Genomic DNA, 20,000 nt, shown 5'->3' on the forward strand with positions numbered 1-20,000 from the left:
TATGTCTTTGCGTGCCGGTGTCCCTCACCAAAAATAGCAGATATACAAGCTCCCAACACGTCACAGTGCGATGCGTTGTGAGCTTGTAGATTGGATATTTCCACTGTAAGTATAACTCAGGCCGAAGGGGGATGAGGAGATGATGATGTCTGATTTTCACCACATCAGATAATTCATTTCCTTGAGACTTTGCAGATTTCCTGCCATTATGCTCTTGTCAACACACTCTCCCTCTTGTCTCTCTCTGCCTCCCTCCCCGTCGCTCTTTCTCGCTCTTTCTCTAACAGTCCGCCGTCCGCGGTGTCCTTCAGGGTGTGTTATCGATGGTTTTATGTCCAGAGAGTTGGCTACTGCTGGGACGACGGCCGGGGGCCATAACTCTGTATTAGACAATAACTCTCAACTGTCCCCCATCCATCCATCTCTTTCTTTTTCTCTTTCTCTCACTCTCTCTCATCTGCCTGCCTCCGTGATAGAAAAGGGGATTTCACACAGATTCACCCACCCCACCCGCACCAAGCTCAGTCTTTGTCTCAGAGTGAATGCATGTGGACGTGCTTGTGTGTCATTTGCTGTACACACCTGCACACCGTTTGTGTGTCCAATGTTCATGCTGTGACAGCTGGGACTTTCTACCCACAGAGACCTGCCAAACCAAACACCCAAGGGGCCCCTCCAGCCAATCCGCTATCAAGAACCAAAAGACTCTTAACGAGCACCTTCACCTTGGTAACACAAACACAAGGCTCCCAGAGGACAGCCCTCGCCCCTTAAGGCTTAAGGCCAAGTCAACAGGAAGGGGAGGGGTTGGGTAGAGGAATAGTTACATTGGAAGGAGCTGAAAGGAGGAAACATAGAACATTGCCTTCCATCTACAGTAGTGGCTCTCAAAAGTGGGGTCCGGGGGACCCCCAGGGGTCATTGAGGAGGTTGCTGGGGGTCCCCCCCAGCAAAAATTGTTAATATAGCATAACAATCTGTTTAACCACTTTAAACCTATACACATTGGCTATTCGAAAATAGCCAATCTACAAGCTCATGACGTACATTTTGTACTGGCACAAAATATTTTTTGATGGGGGTCTGCAGCCAAAACACATTCATTTGAGGGTCCATGAAAGTTTGAGAACCACTAACTCACAGTACATGCTGCCTCTCTTTGCTCAAAAAATATATAGTAAAAATAAATGAATAAAAAACACCATGACAAAAAAACAGTGGCAGCGGTCTGAATTGGCCTGTTTCAGATCGATGCAGTTCGAGGATCCCTTTGCTTGTCGCATTGTGAATCATTGGTGTGGACTGGGCTTAAAACTGAAATCTAAAAACGCACTTCAAACCCCACTGCAATACAGCCCTGCAGTGGCACATTTACAACACCCTCTGATCGACATGTTCCCGACATGTGTCAGGAACATCCTTTAACTACATTAACCCTGGCGTCACCATTTTGGCCATATCTTCTAAATGGTTTAAAACCTTTCAATTTTTTTAATTCTCTATCAGAAATAGCAAAAATAGCAGATCGACAAGCTTTTGTAGATCAGCTTGTTTTGGTTGCTATTTGTCATATGACAAAGTATAGGGCTTAAGTGGTTAAGGGTACAAGTGGACTTCAAGTGCTCACTTCTATTTCCCCAATTTGCACCCCCCCTACCGCACCGTCTGTTGGGGACACTAATGTCTCCACTGTTGCCTGAGCTTAACAAATGGCTACTTAAGGAGCTGACATCTCTTTCCTGCAGCAGCACCAATGTGTCCCTCTGCAGAGAGCTAATCCGTTGGCTCTAATGGTGAGAATATGCGCTTGTGTGAGTGTGTGTGCATACTTGTCCCCACAAGTATGGCAGAATTTGAGAAATAGACATTGTGAGGACCAGTTTCCCTGGTCCTCACAAGGGAAATTGCTGTTTCATGGTTAAAATGTATTTGGTGAGTTAGATTAAAAAATTGGAAAAGATTCAGTATGGGTTTGGGGTTAGGATTAGTAATTTCATGGTTACGGTTAGAGTTTGGGGTTGAAATTATGCATTATCTATACTTAGTTGAACTCTAGTGTCTTGCACCGAACATAGCAGATCTAGAAGTTCGCTACGTGTTGCGTCGTGATGTGTTGTGAGCTTGTAGATCGGCTATTTTTCCGGCTTTAAGGTAAGGGTTATAAATTGGAAAAACATTTTTAAATGGCATTCATAAAATTACCGTCCTAAAATGATGATGTACTCACAAGTACAGTAATGCAACCTGCATGTGTGTGTGTGTGTGTGTTGAGCCCTGTGTACTTGGGCTTGCCAGCCCCTCACTGCACCGCTCCAGCGGGTTCCTCAGCCTGTACCACAGCGATGTTCAGCTTAACTCAGCACTGACAGTGGAAAGCCACAGACTGTGAAACACATTTCTACAGCATTTCCATTCTAATAATTCCGTCTAATCCTGGCGTGTGTGTGTGTGGGGGGGTGTGTGTGTGTATTCCGTGCGCGCTTCTGTGTGTGTGCACGTCCATGTGCACCTTTGCGCGGACGTCGGCCCGTGTGCGGCAGTCGGCAGTCGGCGCTCTCTCTCTCTCTCTCTCTGTCAGGCTTGTTGAAGTGTGGCAGGTGGTGTGTGTGGCTGTGAATGTGTTATTTTGTATTATAACAGCTCCGTCCCCAGGGCAGTGCATGAATAAACCATGTTGTATTCTGCTGTGGGGGAACTGCATGCTCTCCGTCTAGGCCATTAATCAGTCTTTAGGAAATCACAAGCCACGACTTACTCTTTGTTTTTCTTGGTTTCAAGTGCAGGCAAACATAAAAACAGACAACCGTCATTCAAAGTGCTTTGCTAACTTAACCACTTAAAAGGACCACTTCACCTCACTAATGTTCATTATAGGATATACAACGAATAATAACAATAGCAGATCTAACAACTCACAATGTGTTGCATCGTGAGCTTGTAAATTTGTTATTTTCACAATGTTTGAATGTGGGAACATTTTCGCCTATAATGACTTACCCAAATAGGTACGCCAAGTTCAAAGTGGTTTAAGGTGTGTGTGTGTGTGTGTGTGTGTGTGTGTGTGTGTGTGTGTGTGTGTGTGTGTGTGTGTGTGTGTGTGTGTGTGTGTGGTGCACAGGTCTTGATTGACCCCGGATCGCGTGGACCTACCAACAGACTTGACGGTGATGGTCTTGGAGGCTGATTTCTCCCCTATCTTCTCCCAGATGAGCTCCGGTTCAGTGCCACTTTGTAACCACTCTGTGGCGGTGCAGCGGTACACTCCCGCGTCCCCGGGCAGAGCGTTGTACAGGTAAAGGGTGTGGCTGTCGGTCCGCGCTTTCTCCACCCGAATCTCCCCGTAGCTGTAGCGGTCCTGATAGGTCGGGCCGGGCAGCACCGTGCCCTCCCGATCCACGGAGGCCACCTCCACGGGGGGTCCGGTCGCCTGCTCTTCCGTCCGCTGCCAGGACACGGAGAGCGGGCCGGTGGTGGAGAGGATGGAGCAGGTCAACTGCACCACGTCGCCCTCCAGGACCTCCGAGGAGTTAGTGGACATCACCACTGTGATGTTACTCTCTGTAGGAGAGGAGAGGAGAGGAGAGGAGAGGAGAGGAGAGGAGAGGAGAGGGGAGGGGAGGGGAGGGGAGGGGAGGGGAGGGGAGGGGAGAGGAGAGGAGAGAGGAGAGAGGAGAGAGGAGAGGAGAGGAGAGGAGAGGAGAGGAGAGGAGAGGAGAGGAGAGGAGAGGAGAACAAATTTGAGCTTCTATCCAACAGTGATACTGCTTTCTGGCTTGTAGCTGGCCTCTGGCATATCAGAGTGACAGAGCCAGCAAAAAGGCCCTGGTGGCTTTGGGCTTAATGGGGCAGGATCCAATGTCTGACACTGGCATGGTAACCGGGCCATTGGGGTGGGGGGGCAGAGAGCGGTCTAAGATCACAGTGCTTGCCGTCTCAGATGCTGTGGAGGATGAAAGCCTTCAGCGCCTGTCCCTCTCCCCTGTGTGTTAACGTTACTGTATAGCTGCGTTTCTCATCTCTACTCTGCACACATCATATGGGAGTGCTGGTGGACCTAAAAAAGGCCCTTTTAGCCCCCCAGGGCTGGCGGTGGCATCTCAGGGGGGACACGGCTAAGGGTCCTCCCCTGTGTCATCCCCCCCAGGGCCAAGCTTCACCGCTTCCTCTCTCAGCTCTCAACCAGTCATCTTAATAAGCATGAGCTCTCTGTGAATATGGAATAAAGCCACTCCTTTATACTTCCTTTTAAAAGAAAGAAAGGAAAGCCGTTATGCACAGCCCCCCTCCTTTTCTCATCCTTACAATTTCACAGTTTCCACCCCGTTAGCTACAGTATATAATGCATTCTTTAGCCTTTTTCCCCCCTACATACTCGAGAGTAAAGATGCATAGATGGATGGATAGACTGTTTCAGAGATGAATCATCCAAGATGGAATCTGGGTAACGTCTTGTTGCTCTCATGTAGCCATTCCTTCTGCTCACACTGCTTCTCCTTTCATTTTTATGCCCCCCTCCCAACAAAATAAACAGCTCCTGTTCCTTCTCTTTTAATGTTCCTCTCTCCTTCTATCAGCTACATTCACACTTCCCCTCTACCTTTGTTCCTGTCTGTTTGACATTCAAGTGCAGTTCTGTCTCTCTTTCTGTGTCTCTCTCTCTGTCTCTCTCTCTTTCTCATCCATCACGACTGATTTGTGGGAAGTGGTTACATACGCCTTTCCTTTTTCGTCACCTCTGTCTTGTCTACTATTAAAGCCCTATACTTCATTGACGAATAGTGAAATTAGAAGATATACAATCTCACAACATGTCACATTGCAAAGCTTGTGAGATTTTATATCTGCTATTTTTCCGTTATTTTTTAAAGTAAAAACATATACATATTTATAAACATTTAGAAATGTTTTGAGAATAGAAAATGTGTGCGTGAGAGAGACGGGGAGCAAGAGCGAGAGGAGTTTGTGTGCATACACAATCCCTGGCCTATATCTCTACATTCTGTTAAGAGCTCTCCTTGAATAACTGATATGATTATTATCCTTTGTAGACCTCATAAATATCCTTTATGCAGGGCCCACCGGTGGGTGAATGGATGGTGCGTATGGTTGCAACGTCAATACTCTCCTATCTAAATCAAGCTATAATTGCATAAAAAGATCTTACAAAATAAAACATAAAATCCTTTATGGGGCATTAAAGTCTTATTAAAAACAAAGTCTCCCAAACCGAGGGGGTCTCTGGAGATTTAGATTACTTGTTTCGGGCTTATTTAGCAAGGCGTGTGTGTATATATATGTGTGTTTTAGCTGGGATGCTTCTGGCTGGTTATTTTTTCTTTATTCTGCTGGTACAGTAGCAAAAAGCCACAGCCCCAGCCCCGATAAAAGGAAAGGAAACCCAATAAGTGGTGGAGTAGCATTTCACTGCTGTCGTAAATGAAAGTGGAAAAATAAAACCTTGGTGACGGAGAGGGACTGTGGGCAAGGTTTGGAGGCGCTGCTGTAAATTCGCATCCATCAGCTGCCAGCCCTGCGCAATACTGTCGGCCGGCTCCGTTAAGCCCAGCTGAGACAGCTCTGCCCCAACAGAACACATTAATTTAGCCTGGGGATCCATTTAGAGGGCCCTTGAGAGGTGGGCCCCATTCTCCGCTTTTCTCTTTCTCCACGCTTTCATTTCACGGTTGTTAGCTCAGCCTCCTTGAGCCCGGACTCTCTTTTCAGCTCACCATTATCCTTGCTTCACTGTTACCGTCTCTCGCTCAGCCAAGAAAATGGGAAGGACCACAACACTGCATTACCAATCCTTAGCCGTCCGCTCATACAGAAAATACGTCAGCATTACCTTCCCCTTCTGACTCAGAGCTAACAATACAGGCTGTACGTTTGTCTATGATGTGCCACTCTAGTCTAGAGACAGCGGGCATGGCCTGGCACTCTATGTGACATTAGCATGAAAACTATCATTATTATAATTGACAGACAGTGTATGTAAGGGGCCAGTGGGATGGATTATTACTCACTGAGTGGCTGCACTGTGATCTGAACGTTACGGGATCTCTTGCTGCGGTCGATGAAGTCTCCCGTGGGCGTCTTCTCGCGCTCCGTGACGCGGCAGATATACTTGCCGGCGTCCTCGGGTCGCAGCCGCTGCAGCTTGAGCAGGTGCACGTTGGGGCTCTCCTTCCGCACCGTCATGTGGCCGGCGGCCTCGCGGGCCACGTAGTCGGGGCCCAGGACGGGCACAGCGCTGGGGCCCACCACGGCCACGGGCGAGCTGCTGAAGACCCACGACACCGAAAAGAAACGCTCGGGGACATTCTGGGCCTCGATGGTGCAGCGAAGCTCCAGCGGCTCACCGGCCGTGAAGGACCGCCGCTCCGTGCTCACCTGGATGCTGAAGTCCCGATCTGAGGGGAAGAGGAGAGCACAAAGAATGGGTGGGTGGATGGGATAACCATTTAAACACAAATATAGTATCTACAAGCTCACGACGACGCATTGTGAGTTTATCAGCTATTTTTGCTAAATGTTTGCCTAGTTTCGTCAAATGCCGAATGTCAAGAATAGGGACACTAGGGTTCATTAGGTTAAAGGGTTATGGGCAGTCAGCAGACGCTCTTATCTGTGTGTACAGATTATTATTTTGATAGCATATTGTTTAGGCTGATGCTAGGTTCTTGCTTTACCTGTGATCTTAGTTTACTGAGGCACTACACGGTCTCTCTACATTCTATGTAAGTGATTACCTTGCTTATTGTAAGTCACTCTGGATAAGAGCACCTGCTAAATGCCTAAATTGTAAATCCGAAGCGATTTACAAAGTGCAGTGGGGGAGTAAGCGACATGAACCCATAGTCAACCAAACAACAGGGTAAGTGGAGTGAATAGAGTGCTTAGAAAAATATGAAGTACTACAACGTAACTAGGATAGCTGGTAGACATCAAACGTGGCATCTGTCCTAATAACATACTATCTACGTAAATAACAGTGCATCTGTAGGACAAGCAAACAGCATACAGCAATCTAAATAATGTACAATCTATAATAGGGCTATGTACTGTAAATAGGCAGTATGTACAGACGCATTAAAATAAGGAGTAGGATCAGAAAATCTGAAAAGAATAGTGAATTGACCAATAAAAAAGAAAATCCTGAATAGAAAATGTGACCCTATGAGATATCAGATCTTTAAATGTCAGATCCCTTTCAAATGGTTTCGGTGTTTGTAGGAGGAGGATAAATATGTCAAAATACTGCACAAAATACATAAACAGACAGAGGGGTAGAATTTGTGAATAGTGACACATTTAGCCTAGGTGTGCGGGTAAGAGGGAGGAGATCCATTTAATAAGATGATGTTGTGTTCCCATTCCGTTTCACTTGTCAACTTGTCAAAGACAGAAAATGAGATTTATATACAATGCTGTGCGGAACACTGCATTCAGTTAATATTACACCGTCTGGAAGGTTGATCCAACATGAAGTCAGAGCAAAAGAGAGAGGGAGATGGGGGGGTAGGGGGAGGGTTAATAAAAACAGACTGTGGAGGGGAGAAAACACAAGAGTGTGGAGACAGGGGGGGGAGAAGGGGAGAGAGAGGGGAGCAGGCAGGGGTCACGGAATGAGACGCAGCGGTAAAACGCTGATCTCCCAGCCCCGCTTCCCTCTCCCTCCCCTTGGTTTCACCTCTGCAATAAAAACACACCACATCTAATTAATATTCTCTCCAGCGGTCTGAAAACACATCCGTGCACTCCCTTCCTCTCCTGCTGCACTTTCTCCCACTGTACAGAATAACGGGCAGCGTTGGCTCTGTGACTTGGCCAAAATCACACATGTCTTGTTGACAGTGTGGAGAAACGTGCGTGCGTGTCCTTTATTTACAGTATTAATTTCCACATGATGAGCCCGGTATTGTACGTATCAGAGAAGCATGCTTGGCCTCGCAGTGAGGTGCTCGCCCCCCCCCCCCCCGGCTGTAATTATGTGGACTTTAAACAGACTTCCTGAGGAACACATTAATGTGGAAAGGTTCAAAGCCTGACTGCAGAGCTCGTTATGCAGGAACATTTTGGGGGGGGGGGGATGACATGTGCATTAAAACGTATGTGTATACACAAAAGTACACTTGAGACACTCGCACTTGAACATTGCATTTCATAAGCACCAGATAGTGAGCCTTGCATGCCGAGTAGCCCAATTTATACTTAAGACGGCGTCTCGCTCTGAAAACGCGCTGACGGCGTGTAGATTGGCTATTTTCGGAGCACAGCGCCGTTATACGATGGAGCATAAAAGAGGCAAGACAATCTCTCCACCCGGCAGGAAGCCACAAACAGGATACATGCGACACACACAAACAAGCAAGCACCCGTCGTGCGAGCAGGGGGCGGCAGACGAGACACGAGGTCAGCGGCGCTAATAGAACAGAGAACAGACACCAAAACAATGCACAGACCGGGCTGCTAGACGCTCGATGAGGCGTCGGGACAGCGGGTCGTGTCTGTGTCATGTAATTGTGAGGGGGGCGGGCGAGGAGGGATGGGGGGGCTAAGCTGAAGGAACCATGACCTGCTTTTACAAGGATGTGGTCTCCCCCCCCCCCCCAGCATGGAGCTCAGTTAGGGCCGTGTTTACCAGAGAGGGATCAGCAGAGAGGATCCTGAGACAGACTAGCAGACAGCCACACACATGTTAGTGTTTAGAGCTAATTGGGAGGGAAAACAACAACAGAAGAGAGGGGGGGGGGAAGAGAGAGAGAGAGAGAGAGAGAGAGAGAGAGAGAGAGAGAGAGAGAGAGAGAGAGAAAAAAAAATGTGGTGGAGAGAGCACAGAATTAGATGCAGTATAAGAAGAGTCGTGATTACAGAAAGGGAAAAAAAGGAAGAGAGAGCTGAGTGAGCGGCGGGAGAGTGAGGCTGAGAGAGAGAGAAGGAGAGAGAGTGAAAGGTGCATTAGGATTCTGTCCGTGACCTGTCCCTCTGCTCCCGGCTGTAAGTGATTAGTTGGTGATGGGGCTGTCTCAAGACCCACTCCATCTCCTGTACTAAATGCCTAATGAAGGAGATGCTCTCTCTCTCTCTGTCTGTCTGTCTGTCTGTCTGTCTGTCTGTCTGTCTGTCTGTCTGTCTGTCTGATGCACACACACAGGTGCATCTTCAAATGCCCAAAGGCAAGTAGTGTGCACATGCAAAAAGAGAATATTTTTTTAAATAATATATTTATAAAATAAAAGAGGGCACGTTTAAAGAAAATGAGACTGCACTGCATCCATGCACTTACTTAAGTCCTCGCGCACGGACACACACCCATTCCCTTTGTCACGCAACAACGCTCCCATCCATTATAGATTATAGGAGAGAGTGAAAGAGGGTGTGTGTGTGTGTGTGTGTGAGTGTGTGTGCGGGCACACCCACACGTGAGTGTAGGGTGTGGGTCTCTTTGTGTCGTTTGACTCCTCCCAGTGGTAGCTGACACCCATCTGACAGACCCCTCCCCACACACACACACAATATTCACATTGCGATTACTCTTCTCCTTCTCATTCTTCCAGCTCTAACTGGGGCGCCGCCGAGCTCCATCAGCTCAGAAAAAAGAATGTGTTGCTTAATGGAGAAAGACGAAAGTATTCCACTTTGAACAAGAAGAAGGGGGAAAAAAGTTCCAGCAGAAGGCACTCACGTCAATGAGTAACGCCTCTGCTTTCCCCTGGGGTCAAAGAGGTTCATCTGAGATTGCTAACAGTTCGTGGAAGCAAGGGGGAATTAAAAGATATGTTATTGTGTGTGTGCAAAATACAGCACAGTGGTCTCATTAAAGCGTGTCTAGGGACGTGGCGGCAGGGGAGGGTAAGGGTGGTGTGGCTACGGGGTGGGCTGGTGGGCTTTATGGGATAGGAGACGCTTGTGTGAAGTCGCAAAGCTCTTCATTGTTTCTTGTCTTGTCCAGTTTAGTGGTCGACAGCTTATTACCAGATCATTATCATATTAGGCAGACCCCTCCGATCCTCCATCAACAAACACTGTCTTTGTCCACCCTCCCCTCCCCCTGCAGTGTTTATCACACTTGACCACCCCCTCCTTTTGCCTCACTCCCTTCCCCTCCCTGAGCAGATAACTCCCTCTCTCCCTCCCCTCGGGCGACCTGCTCTTGCTGCTGCTGGTGGTACGAGTTTGCTAATTGCCTGAAAAGCAATGGGTGGATTCTCCCACTCACTGCCGTACAGGAACACAAATGAGGCCGCTGTCAGTTGTGGGAGAGGAAGAGCATCACATCCGCAAAAAGAAATGACCCCCCGTTTTTGACTTATGACCTCTGGACCAGATGCCCAGGGAGATGAATGCAATGTGGAAGCCGCAGGTTTGGCGCAGCACACAATGCCCCCCACTGTGCGGGAGCCGCTGACGACGTGCTTAGGGCGCGCCTCTGACGCCCATCAAACAGACACGAACACAAAAGTGGGTATTCTGCGGAGCGTTTAGCTAAGCCCTTCTTAGTGCCACTAATGAGCTTAGCCGCAGATACCGATCAGCAATCAGAGGATGGCAGCGTGCACGCGACACGCCTGTGCGTACGTGCATGCGTGTCTATCAAAAAAAAGAATAGTAGGGCCTCAGGCTGGACAACGCCTGCATCGCTGGCATTAGCTTCCCTTCAATCCCTTCGTCTCACCCTCTTTACTGTCTCTGCCTCCCTCCCCCATTTTAACTTTAATAATTTTAATGGATAAATTATAGCTGCAAACTGTACGATGTATGCCTCGGGATTCGATCTCGTGCGGGCGACCCAGGGTTCGAGGGCCCGCTTGGGCAGGGGAGATATTGCGCTTTGAGCTTCTGGCAATACCTCTTTTCCTGTGATTCCTACCCGACCACAGGATCTAAATTTGTCAATAGACGAGCAGGGAGAAGACCTCCAAATACCGCAGTTATGTAAACATACTCTACCATGCAGATTTGTCAAAATAACGTTTTAATCACAAAAAAAGTAGTGATGGTGATAAGGAGGAAAATGACTATAACGCTCACCTGCGTATCAAGAGGGAACAGTGTGAACGTTTTCACCTAACTCCTAACTCCCTCCCTCTACAGAGTCCATCAATATGTTTGGCCACTCACCCGTGGGCTGGATGCGGAGCTGGGTCTTGTCGCTCTGTTTGCGGGTCATGGCGAACCAGCTGCCATCGGGATCCTGGATCCACTCCGCGGCCTGGCAGTAGAGCAGGCCCTGGTCCACGGGCTGCAGCATGTGAATGGTCAGCCTGTAGGCCGTGGCGCTGAGCTTGTCCAGCCTGAGGTCGCCCGCGGCCATCCGTTGTCGGTAGGGTCCGCCGGAGCGCAACACGAAGTCCCGGGACAGCGTGAGTAGCTCCTGGGGCGGGGCGAGTGCGTCCTCCGGCGAGCGCAGGTACCAGCCTACCGACAGGTGGGTGTGCTGCGTCGTGGTGCGCGACACCTCGCATGTGAGCTGCAGCATGTCGCCTTCCACTTTGGACAGGGTCTGGGCCGGGGCGGTCACCGTCAGCGAGTCTGCGATAACTGTAAGAAAACAAAAACAAACAAAAAAAACCAGTGATGAGCATTCCTTCAAAAATAAATATAAACATTTTCTGGTCTTTGGGAGGCTGAGTGACTGATTGACAATAAGAAGTGCGTCTAACCGCTATATTTCAACCTTTTTATGTTTTTTCGTAAATCAACACTCTAAATCACCGTACAAAAGTGTCAAGCAAAAGTAGCGAAAATAGCTGAACTACAAGCTCGAGCTTGTAGATCAGCTATTTTTGAATTAAAAAAAAAATTAAAGTCAGTTGTGCTCATGCACTGTATTCACTCTGGATAGGATACTAGAGTGTCAGTTAAATGCCTGAAATGTAATGTAACGTAGTACCATATGTAGGTATGAAACATGATGGACAGCTCCACATAGTGTTTTGGTTAAACACACTTACAGTAAGTGTGTTTACTGTAACCGTAGTGGAAGTGGAAATAAACGTTGATTCCGTTCCAGTAAGTAAGTACATTCCCATGGTTTACAGAACAGGGCAAGTATGCATCAGACACGTCCCACTGTGTATAAAGAAGTGTTAATGTCACCATGTAAGGTGAGCGCCCTCAATTTCCTCTTCCACACATGACTTTCACATGTCACAATGTGATGGCGACGCTTCCCCTCTATCTGGCTCAGCCAGCCTCCTCCTGAGACCATCACTCACAATCTATTCCACGTCGACTCTAAAAGACAAACAATGCAACTGACTGACATCTCACTCTGGCACGCCAGCATGTAATGAATGCACTATTTCTCTCTTCCTTCTCTTAAAGCCTTGGGCGAAACAGCTATACAATGCACGGCTTGATCACACATTTTTAAATATGCAAAGACAAGAAAATTTGTTCCAGTTAATGAATTCTCTCTACTGTATAGCTGACAACGGAAGATTGACTCAAAGACAGATGGTTAAGAACAGTGAAGAGGAGAGGGTGTGTGGGTGGTTGGGGGGGGGGGGGGAGACGCGAGCATGCAACGAGAGATGTGACAGTTTTCAGGTGGCAGGCTTGGAGACGCTCCATACGGTGCCTCTCCGGAAATAAGAACTTCCTTGCTTTGGAGTTTCTGGTGGGTGTCTACTGGCTAAAGGAGTGTTTTTTTTCCGGTATGGATTTTAGATTCCTTACCACCAGAGGACAGAGACCCAAAAGCATGATGGGTCATCAGGTCAAAATGAAAAATACAGTTTGCAAACTGTTTGCTCACTGTGCTGTGTGTGTGTGTGTGTGTGTGTGTGTGTGTGTGTGTGTGTGTGTGTGTGTGTGTGTGTGTGTGTGTGACGGGCCATGAGGTTAAAATGAAAAATACAGTTTGCAAACTGTTTGCTCACCGTGGAGTGTGTGTGTGTGTGTGTGTGTGTGTGTGTGTGTGTGTGTGTGTGTGTGTGCGTGTCCAAGTACCGTATGTGTGCTTAAAAGCCATATCCTATTATATACCAAATGGCTTTACCATCTGGCCGCTTGACTCTGCATGGGGTTCTGCTGTTTAACACGCACACGCGCGCGCACAGTACGCATGCTGTGCCCATCAAACACAGCGTGTACTGTACAGACTTCAATGCTCACAATTCACAATGGGCAGCAGTGAGCCATTTACAGTAGATAGGCCGGGATCAAATGAATAGACCAAATACTGGCGAGAGGCCTTCCTGGAGCCACTATGTGTGGACTGTGAGCCCCACTTGGACGCTGGGATATTAAAGTGCTTTGTGCAGGGTATATAAGTGGAGTGTTTTGTGGAGATGTTTGGCTAAAAGGATTGCCATTGTGAGGACAGCAAATCACCATGTTTGAGGTCTGTGCCTCTCCCGCCCGGAAATCATCGACCATGATTCAACAGCTTAATGCCCGTCTGTGTACACTCACTGTAAGTAGGGCCGAGCTCGTGTTTGCGTGCGTGCTGTGTGAGCGCTTTCCTATCGACATCTGTATTCACTGCGCATGTGTGCGACGGCAACACCGATTGAGAGATTACGAAAACAGAGGAAAAGTCACCACTAATGAAATGTGCGGGGGAGACGGAGACAAAGGCGTCGAGGATCAGAGACTCAAGGCGAGAAGAGGCGGAGGAAGGTTGTCTGACATCTGGTTACTGCAGTTTAACAAGACGCTCAAAAGAAAGACAACGCACAGACTGGAAGAGTACAAAGAGAGAGGAAGTAATGAGGCAGGTCAGAGGATATATTCTGCAGAGCTCCAAAACAGAAGAAAAGAATGCTTGAAAAAGATACCCAGGTTTGAAGTGATCTTCAGCGTATTGATGTAGGGCTGAGTGAGTGTACACTTTGAAAAGCTCAGAAAATCCCTTCTCAATTACCTTGGTGTGTTTGCCTGATAAATAACTGAACTGCCAGTGAGGCAAAAGGTATTCCCAGGGGGAAATAACAATCATCTCCTCCTGACAAGATTTGGATTTATTAAATATGCAGTAATCTAAGTAATGGGAGAATTGTAGTAGCAGTAACAACACCTAGCCATGTTAAATAGATGCACATAGGCAATATTTTTTACAGGGCTGGCACTCTGCTCATCGCATCATTTTGCCAACAGTAGCAACTTCTTAGGTGTAAAGCCTGATTTGTCGTACGATGGGGTCCAATGCCAAATTTTCAGAGTCGGCCCCAGCTGTACGATGGGGTATAGAGTAGGTATAACAGGCGAGTGGAGCTGAGATGTATAGAAAGCCTGACACATTACATAAATCGTTAGATATTACCTATTACATGAAATGGCGTTAAGACAATTTTCAAAGCCATTACATAGGCATGACACAAGTCTCATTCGGTGTGTGAAATGGCTAGGCTCTCTGACTAAAACTCCAGTCAACGCTGAGCAAAACGGTAAGCCTAGCTTAGGAGTACCATTGCCGCAACAGCCCACCTACGCTACAGCCTGCAGTTGCCATGACAACCCTCCTACATGATGCTAAAGGGGCTCATGGAACACCCAGGAGTTACCATAACGACACTCCTCAAAACCCCCCCCCTCATCCTCCGCGCTCCAAAACCCCAACTGAGAAGTGTGTAAAAAGCATCCGGCTGATTCTTTCATGTCTCCGGGCCCCAGCTCTACGAGGAGGATAGATAATGCTACTTCCTCTGCCGTGTCCTGTAGGCCAATCGCATCCCTCCACACAGCTGTGTCTGGGAGACAGGAAACCAATCAAAGGGAACCAGGCAATCTCTGTTTATCCAAGGGTCAAGCTAAGGTCATAAACAAATCATTCCCTGACCTCAATCTGGGAAAGATTAAGAACGGAACAAGACGGATGCACACACTCACACGATGCAACACACAAATATACATTACATGTACTGAATCTGGGGTGAAAGGTGGGTACCTGGCCAAGCCAAAACCTGCAACTACTGTAATGCCCATGCTCCTTAGTTCCTTTAGTTTAGATAGTAGACATATGGGGGCTGCCATAGCTGAATGGGTAGAGAGGCCGCTTGGGAAACAGAAGGTCCAACAATTTTTGGTTTGACAATGTGTCCCTGAGCAAGACACTTAACCCCTAACTGCTGTAGCCTGGCATGTAGGGGTGTGCCGATATATCGTCCCGCGATATATCGCGATATGTTTTCGTGACGATATGTATCGTTTTGGGGGAAAAAAATATCGTTTTTATTTTATTTTTATTTTTTTATAATAATAATAATCAGGCATGCAAACAGCCCCGAGGTGAAAAGGGTGACAACATGTTGTTTTTTTTCGGGTTAGGTGTCACACTATTGCCCTATTTGGATTCAAAACGGCTATTGTAGCTGAAAAGCTACAAGTTTGCGTCTTAATAATGCAAAAACAGAATTATTTGTTCTCCCCCATATATTTTCATAATAAAAAAGTGCGTATCGTATCGAAATCGTATCGAAGTTGTGAGCCAAATATCGTATCGTATTGTTTGGTGAAATTAGTGTATCGGCACACCCCTACTGGCATGGCCAGACTAATATCACTGCAATTCTTTTTTTTTTGCAAAGGCAGATTTGTCTGGTTTCCAGGCTATAACTGCTCCCTCCTGTTCTCAAGTCTGACCACTTGAGCAGCAATCAGCTGGGTGAAGCTGAAAACTGAATTTCCCCAGAGGGATCAAATAGGTCTAATTACTGAAATCAGCACAAAGAGTCACAGCTGTTTTGTCTGAACACAATTAACATCAACACTGACAGATATGCAAGGGTAGGCATGCCAAACTTTACTGTTATTTCATCTGAATGAAAATGAGGAGCCATGTTATCTAATTCACTTCCACTGAGGTGTTTGGTCCCGATTTGAGATTCAAAACCAATCAAATATAAAACTACCCTAACTAAAATATGTAAACACATCATGGATACTTGCATGGATTTTGCCACGGAGCACAGACACCAAATGAATTTTGCATATTATTTTCTTATTCATTATGGAAGGTGGCTTTTGTTCCTTGGATTGTGCGTCTACTCGTCTAGACGTACTCTACACCTCCACAACTCTCAGGAGATTTTATTCAGGTATGCAGGAGACTTTTGATTACACATATATTACACATACAACTGATTACACAGTTGTAGATTGGAAAACCTCTCTGTATAATTCTGCCCCTTTAAAGATAAGGCTGTCAAACCTTCACTAATCTTTAAAACCTAATTCGGTTTTTATCCCTCCCTCCGTGTTCTTCCCCTGCTCTGTCAGCTCTCTGAAGTTGAGTGATGACTGTCCTCCCTCAAGCTGGCCTTTATTCCTTTTTATGTCCAGTCACACAGGGATGGATGGTTGGCAGACATGAGGACAGGTAAAATGGAGAGGAATAGACATGCATAAAATAGTGGGGGGGGGGGAGGCGGTAAGCTTGGGGGTTTGATCTCTAGATTCTGTGGCCACTCCCAAATGTAGAAGTCACGAGTCGAGACAGAACATCCAAAGAATATACTGTAAAAGAATACATAAATGCAATGTGTTCGTTCATACAGTATATTGTGTGTGGGGGTGGGGGGCATGCATGTGTGGGCACGCTTGTGTGAGCAAGAGAAGAATGACGGAGGAGAGCAGTGGAATAAAGAGGAGTTGGACATGATAGGCCAGCCCTTGTCATCTGATCCCTCTAATGCTCTTGTCTCGGGAGCCACTGATTACAGGAGGAAAATGGCAAGCTTGACTCACTGCCCTATGGTTGTTTATCATCAGCACAAATGTGTTGGCTCAAACAAGTCTCTCCCTCTCTCTCTCTCAAGACTTTTTTCTTGTGTATTGTGTATCACGATTAAGGTACCCAGCTGCCATCAACAGTTCACTGTATAATGTCATATGCTAACAAGTGCAGTGTTTTCTGTTTAATTGTTTTTTATTTGTCTGAGAAAACGACAGCATCAGCGATCAGCGTGATATGTTGGCCTTTTAACTAGTGGACAACCTCCTACGCCTCCTCGTCCAATTTGTGCACAGTACATACACAGTCGTCTGTATTCCCTTAGGAGATGCGGTCACAGACTGTGGTGTTGTGGTCACAGACTGTGGTGTTTTTACAAGCATTGACCACGAAAAGCATTGTCCTTTCCGCTTACTGTGTAATTATTGTGCAACTTGGGTAGCAGCTTTGAATTCTTTAAAAGAAAGTTGTAATTATGCTGTTGTTACTGTATGTGAGTTGTAAGCAGGCTTAATGAAGAGGTAATGTTGATAGAAATATTTAATGCGTCAAACCGGTCTTGATGAAGTGTGTGTGTGAGTGCATATATATATATATATATATATATATATATATATATATATATGTATATATATATATATATATATATATATATATATATATATATATATATATATATACACACACACACACACACACACACACACACACACACATACATAGTAAATGTTTGTCTGTCTATTCATTTATTTATTTAAGTGTGTGTGTGTGTGTGTGTGTGTGTGTGTGTGTGTGTGTGTGTGTGTGTGTGTGTGTGTGTGTGTGTGTGTGTGTGTGTGTCAGTGAGTGAGTGCAAGGCTAGGGGATCAAATGGTATTGTGAATACACTGTGTGCATGCATGCGTGCGTGTGTGTGTTGCTTTGAAGCAAATGGTCATTTGGCACAGACAAGAGGGTAATTATTGATAATTACTCTGCGCAACAGAGAGTGCCCTCTGAAAAGAAAGTGATTGAGCGAGTGAGTGAGTCTCCACTCTCTCTCCATGTGAGCCCAGCCTTATCGCTAACCGACCGACATCACGCTCAGACCCACGATGACCACGATAAATCAAGGGGGGGGCGGGGGGGGGGGGGGTGTGAAGGGGAAGAGGTACGACAGCAGGAATTTCAAATACTTTACACAGCACATACACCTGTCTTTTCCATTATCATCCATTAACACCCCCCCATTAACATCCTCTTTATTTCTAGCCTCCTCTGTGGGAGAGCGGAGATGAGTCAGATTGGAGGAGGAAGTGGTGCTGGAGGGAGAGGAGGAGTGACAAACAATTGGACAATGTAGACGAAGATAAAGAAACAGAGAACAACAAGGAGAGAACGGTGGATGGAAAGAAACAAAAACAAACCTCTGTCATGGCCTAGGAGCTGGATATGTAAAAACTGCCTTGGGCAATGTTAAGACTCTTATTATTCAGCTTGTAGCTTACTGTATATAGATGGGAAGTATAGCTGTGACTCTTGCCTCAATCCCCTGTACGCAGTGCACCTACTGTACACTCTCTCTCTCTCTCTCACACACACACACACACACACACACACACACTTGTACAAATGCCTAACAACGTGGAGAGAAGGTGCTCTCAAAGGAGACTGGGCGAACAAGCAGGTCTTCAAACAAAAAATACAGAGAGAAAACCCAACAACAACTTCGGTGTACTGATAAAAGAGGACAGTGAACCGAGAGGAAAAAGAGATAGAAAGGAACACGTCTTGGAGACAGCCAGAGGAGAAAGGAGACGGATGGGAGCAAGCCTTAAGAAAAGAGAGGAGTGTTTAAAACAGAGAGAGTTGAAGTCTGCAGTGATGGATCTAGGTTCCCAGCAGGAGGCACATCCATAATACAACACAAACCTATGATCAGATGAGCCATGCTAATAATATATTCATTCTGGGTCTCATTTATCTATGCTATGTTCCTATGTTGCTCTTAATATTGATGTGTCTGAGGGAACCATAGCATACAGTACACTTTGCATTTCTCAACTGGGGGTGATGATGTTTCCATGTTTGCTGCTGCGCGATGAATCGTAAGTGTTAAATGTTGCACGCCTGTTCATGCAACAAGTTACCCAAACCAAACAAGCGTTACAGTTGTTGACTCTGTAAACTTGGTTGGGGAACGCTCCAAACAGGGAGTTGCATTGCTAAAATTTGCAAAAATGTCTTTGGATCCCAATTCATACAAAAGATATATATATTAAACCGTTAAGGTAAAATAAATGTTGTTTTAGGGGGAATCTGACTTACTATTATTTATTATTCAATTTAAAAAATCTGCATAGCAGTGGTTAAGAAGAAACGGAAGAAACGTTATTGCATTATGGCATGCTCACAAGCTCACAGCCCACATACGGAAAATGTTTTCTACAACAGATTTCAGTGTTTGCATAACTTACGAATATTTAACGAACATTAACCAATGTGGGCATCTTACTATAGGCGAAGATTTTCAAAATGTTTCGTTTTTTTCTTTCTCAAGATTTTAAATTTATTTTTAGAAAATAGCCGATCTACAAGCTCACATTAAGTTGCATTGCGATGCATGCGAGTATAAAAGGGCTTTTAAATAGGGCTTTCAACGTGAACCGTGTGGTCGCAAAATCTACAGCAATCGCCACCTTTCCTTGATGAGAAACAATCATTGCTAAAATATTTTGGCACATGGTGCAAGCCAAGGTTTCAATAACACAATGCATTTATCTGTTATGTAAGAACAAGAGCATATAGCTACTCTGTTTCTGAATACCACATCAATACATACGTATAATTATATTCAGTGGTAGCTAGTAGAAGTTCACATGCAAAGGTCGCAACTAAAACACAAACCACATCAGGAACAAACCAAGCTAAACATAAAGGCTGACTCTGCTGTGTGTGTGCTACTAAAGTTATTATTATTACCCAGTGCTGTGTGTGCAGCCTAAATAAACTCATAAATAAAATAATGAATGGATTAAAAATTGCAACACTGGGAATGCTACAGAGAAACACCGTTTGTCTTCCTTGTTGAAAGTATAATGAGACCCTCATAGTGTGGGAGTTACACAAATACAAATCACAAACATCTATCGCATGGCTTTAAGACATTGTAAAAACTGCATACTAATACCCTTTTTGTCATATCACAGGTACAAAACCCTTTTACGCAAGGCCTGAACAAATGTGTTCATATCAGGCTGGATTAAGGAAGGAAATAGAGCTGCAACTATCGATTAAAATATTCTTATCTAAATTATTCAATCGATTACTTTTCTGATTAATC

General features: G+C 45.9%; 1 protein-coding gene across 1 annotated transcript in view; it reads right to left on the reverse strand.

Annotated features, from left to right (window-relative positions):
• igsf3 (immunoglobulin superfamily, member 3) overlaps positions 1-20,000 on the reverse strand; it is an 82,295-nt gene that overhangs the window by 25,180 nt on the left and 37,115 nt on the right. The window contains exons 3-5 of the mRNA XM_080412975.1: positions 11,122-11,541; positions 6,024-6,410; positions 3,151-3,558 (exon numbers count right to left, since the gene is read on the reverse strand). Of these exons, the coding sequence (XP_080269101.1) occupies positions 3,151-3,558; positions 6,024-6,410; positions 11,122-11,541 (1,215 nt within the window). The remainder of the gene's footprint in view (positions 1-3,150; positions 3,559-6,023; positions 6,411-11,121; positions 11,542-20,000) is intronic.

Source organism: Gymnoscopelus braueri, assembly GCF_963280865.1.
Source record: "Gymnoscopelus braueri genome assembly, chromosome: 18".
NCBI lineage: Eukaryota > Metazoa > Chordata > Actinopteri > Myctophiformes > Myctophidae > Gymnoscopelus > Gymnoscopelus braueri.